Consider the following 4,044-nt stretch of genomic DNA (forward strand, 5'->3'; position numbering starts at 1 on the left):
ATGTGCAGCCATAAGCAATCAAAAGAAGAAGAGGCGGTCACTGATGGGGTTAAAACAATGACCAATATTCAGCCCACCGTAGCAATGAAGACCTCTACTAATGAAGATAAGGTCGTCCTCAGAGGAACCATGAGGGTTAAGGTTTCTGGCAACAAGAATCAGTACAGAGAAGCCAGATTACTGATTGACTCGGGGAGTGACATCAGTTATATTAGAGAGGAATTTGCAGAAGAGCTTCATTTGACTCCGATTGGGAAGAAAGTCTTCACAACAGAAGTATTTGGAGGTGGATATGATGTGTGCGAGAGAAAGCAGTACAACGTGAAGTTAGAAGGCCTACCTGCAGGGAAGAATATGCTAAAGAAGACGGAGGAAGTACCACTTTTTAGTGCAAGGACAATTTGTGGCGACTGTGCTCCAATTCCCGTTGGCCCTTGGATAAAAGATTTGCTAAAGCTGAATGTTGTCCTTACAGACACTTACGTTGATTCTCACAACATTGACATCCTGATCGGCTCCAATTTAATAGGAAGACTTGTAACAGGAAAGATGGTCAAATTGAATACAAGTGTGATCGCAACCGAAACAACCATTGGGTGGTACCTGAATGAAGAGCTGCCGAAACAGGAGAGTCAGACCTTGGCAGCCAGAAGTATTGTTATGTGCACCAGAACCAAGGAATTATCAGCTTTATGGGATCTGGACACTCTTGGAATTAGTGATACAATACAGAAAGCCACTCAAGATGAGCATGAAGCAAAAGTTAAAGAAGAATTTCAGAAGAACTTGGAGCGGGACAGGGATGGACGATATGTCGTTAAACTGCCGTGGCTTACCGAGTCGATGAGAATCCCGGACAATCGAAATGTTGCTATGAAGAGACTCGAATCCACTTCGACCAGAGTCGTGACAAAAGGTGAATTCGAAAACTACGACAACATTTTTCGGGCTTGGGAGAAAGAAGGTATCATCGAGCGTCTTGATCGAGAAGAAAAGCCCACAGGACATTATCTCCCTCACCGGCCAGTCTTTAAGCCAGAAAGTCTGACCACACCAGTTCGACCCGTCTTCGACGCGTCGTGTAGAGTTGGAAATTATCCGTCATTGAACCAATGTCTCGAGAAAGGCCCAAATTTGCTGGAAATAATTCCGAAAATACTTATCAGGTTCCGGGCAAAGAAGGTGGGAGTCATTTCAGACATCCGTAAGGCTTTCCAGATGATTGGAGTGAACCAAGAGGACCGGAAGTTTCAACGTTTCTTGTGGTGGAAAGATTTTGAAGCCAAAGTAGTGCAAGAATATCAACATTGTCGTGTGGTATTCGGTATGAACTGCAGCCCGTTTATCCTTGCTGCTGTTCTAGAATTTCATCTCCTGCATTTACCAGAAGAAGAAAAGAAGACAGGGATGGAACTTTTGAGGTCGCTGTATGTCGACAATTGTGTGACTTCCTTTGAATCAATTAGCCAATATACGAAATTTAGAGCCGAGTCAACAGCAATTCTCCTCCACGCTAAGATGGATCTTCGCGAATGGGAGTCCAACGCGGATGATAAGATGGAACGAGAAGTGACGTCGGTGCTGGGCTATAATTGGGACAAGTCAAAGGATGAAATGTTTTGTGATCTTCCACTCCACTTGGGAAAAGAAGACTTGAACGTAACTAAGAGGACCGTGCTATCCATCGCATCTCAAGTATTTGATCCGATCGGCTTCACCTCCCCCACCGTGCTCCAATTGAAAATTATGTTGCAGGAGGCGTGGGCTCAAGATTTGAAATGGGATGAGTTATGGGGTACAGAAGCCATCAACAAAGTGAAGACGTGGTGCGAGGAGGCACGAGTATTAAGCAAGATCAGAATTCCAAGATGGGCAGTAGGAAGTATTGATGACCTGGAGCTTCACACATTTACAGACGCCAGCCAGAACGCTTATTCAGCAGTGGTGTTTGCCAGATCGACCAGAGAGAGTAATGTGTGTGTCCAGCTATTGATGGCGAAGTCCAGGGTGGCGCCAATGAAGAAAGAAGATCCCAAGAAGAATAACAAGAAAATAACAATTCCTCGATTGGAACTTATGGGATGTTTGATTGGTGTAAGATTAGCAAATACAGTGAACAACGCCCTCGGATATGAAGATGTGAAGAGTTACTTCTGGAGTGACTCAACAACAGCGTTACAGTGGATTCGGCGAGACGAGATATGGAATACTTTTGTGGGCAATCGTATTAAGGAAATAAATAAGAATTCCAATAAAGAAGACTGGAGACATTGCCCCGGAAAGCAGAATCCGGCAGACCTTCCGTCTCGTGGGTGTTCTCCGACCGAGCTGTTGAATTCGAAGTGGTGGGATGGACCAGCATGGTTGAAGTTGTCAAAAGAAGCTTGGCCCCCCATAAAAGAAGAAAGTGTCGTCGAGGCTTTGGTGCAAGAAGAGAAGAAGAAGTCTAATCTGACTTTAATCTCGAGACACGACTCCCCCATTTTCAGCACCAAGTTTGCATCGTATCAGAAGAATTTAAGAGTATTGGCGTATATTTTGAGGTTCGTGGGAAAAGGAGCAGTCAAGAAACCTTATCCTAAATTCGTGACGCTGCCCGAACTCAGATTTGCAGAGGTAATACTCATCCGTGTATTACAACGTCAATATTTTCCTGATGCGAAGAAAGTGCAACCAAGAGTTATTTTGATGGAGGACAATTTGCTGCATGTCCGGACCAAGTTAGAATATTCCGACGACAGCGATGGATTCCGATTTCCGATGCTGCTACCTGCAAAATGTCAATTAGTTCAGGAGCTCATCAGAGAGATGCATCGATTTCACGGGCACGGAGGAGTGCAGTTTACGGTTGGAAAACTCAGGGAGAAATACTGGATCCAACAAGCTAGAAAAACTGTCACTCAAGCAATCAGAGGATGTGCCAATTGTAGAAGATTTGATGCCAAACCCTTTCAAGTTAATCCAGTGGCGTTACCAGAGAAGCGTGTCACCGTGGGCGAAGTATTCAGTACCACTGGCGTCGATTTAGCGGGACCGCTTTACCTCAATGACGGAAAGAAGTGCTGGATTGTGCTATACACATGTGCAGTGTACCGCTGTGTCGAGTTGGACATCGTGGAATCTCTTAGCACAGAAGCTTTCCTCAACAGTTTAGAGAGATTTCTTCATGCACATGGACGCCCCTCCACAATTTATTCAGATAATGGGACTAATTTTGTGGGAGCGATCAACTTATTTAAGAAGTTGGACTGGGCCAAGATCGAGAATCAGTGCAATGTGAAGATGATTCAATGGATCCTCAATCCTCCTACCGCAGCCTGGTGGGGAGGATGGTGGGAACGTCTGGTGAGATCCGTTAAAGATTTGCTCAAGAGGATGCTGCAGAAGGCAAAGTTGACCAGAGATGAATTAGCGACTTTCCTTGCTGTCGTCGCATCGACTATTAACGAATGGCCCCTCACTACAGTGAATGAAGACGGTGACGATCTGATCCCTCTGACCCCAGCTATGTTTTTGAAGGGGACTAAGATGTCACGATTCCCAGAAGTTGAGTTCATGACGGGAAGAGAGCTGCAGATCAGATTCAAACAAATAAAGAAATTACAACTGCAGCTACAAACAAGATTCAGAAAAGAATATTTGGCTGAGCTGGTGCAAAGGGCTAGCGAGAAGAAGACGCCAGACCCGAAGATCGGAGACATCGTTCTTGTCGGTGCGGACAATAAGAAGAGATGGGAGTGGCCCCTGGGAAAAATAGTGGAGTTGTTCAAAGGGAAGGACGGCGAATGCAGATCAGCTATTGTCCAGACCAGTAAAGGACTTTTACGCCGCCCAGTACAGCGTCTCTATCCTTTGGAGGTGCCCCATGGAGACTCCGACCGAACCGATCGTCGACCACCAGTGAAAGAGAAGAGCTATCAAGAAGAAGTCGATGAGACTGAAGAAGATCCGGAAGACAACACGAGTCAAGATCAACCGGAAGTTACTACCAAGTTTGGACGCCGAGTAATAAGACCAGTGCGTTATGGGAAGTGGAATGAGTAA

The 4,044-nt window shown here is 45.5% G+C and overlaps 1 protein-coding gene across 1 annotated transcript; it reads left to right on the forward strand.

Moving 5' to 3' along the window:
• On the forward strand, positions 1-4,044 carry LOC110842357. The gene has a single exon (XM_022088091.2). It carries the CDS (start codon positions 1-3, stop codon positions 4,042-4,044), a length of 4,044 nt encoding a protein of 1,347 aa, XP_021943783.2.

The sequence above is a fragment of the Folsomia candida genome, unplaced genomic scaffold (genome assembly GCF_002217175.1).
Source record: "Folsomia candida strain VU population unplaced genomic scaffold, ASM221717v1 Fcan01_Sc001, whole genome shotgun sequence".
Lineage (NCBI taxonomy): Eukaryota > Metazoa > Arthropoda > Collembola > Entomobryomorpha > Isotomidae > Folsomia > Folsomia candida.

What these genes read in the sequence shown, in the direction of transcription:
- LOC110842357 (XM_022088091.2), top strand. Translation starts at nt 1, where the DNA reads ATGTGCAGCCATAAGCAATCAAAAGAAGAAGAGGCGGTCACTGATGGG.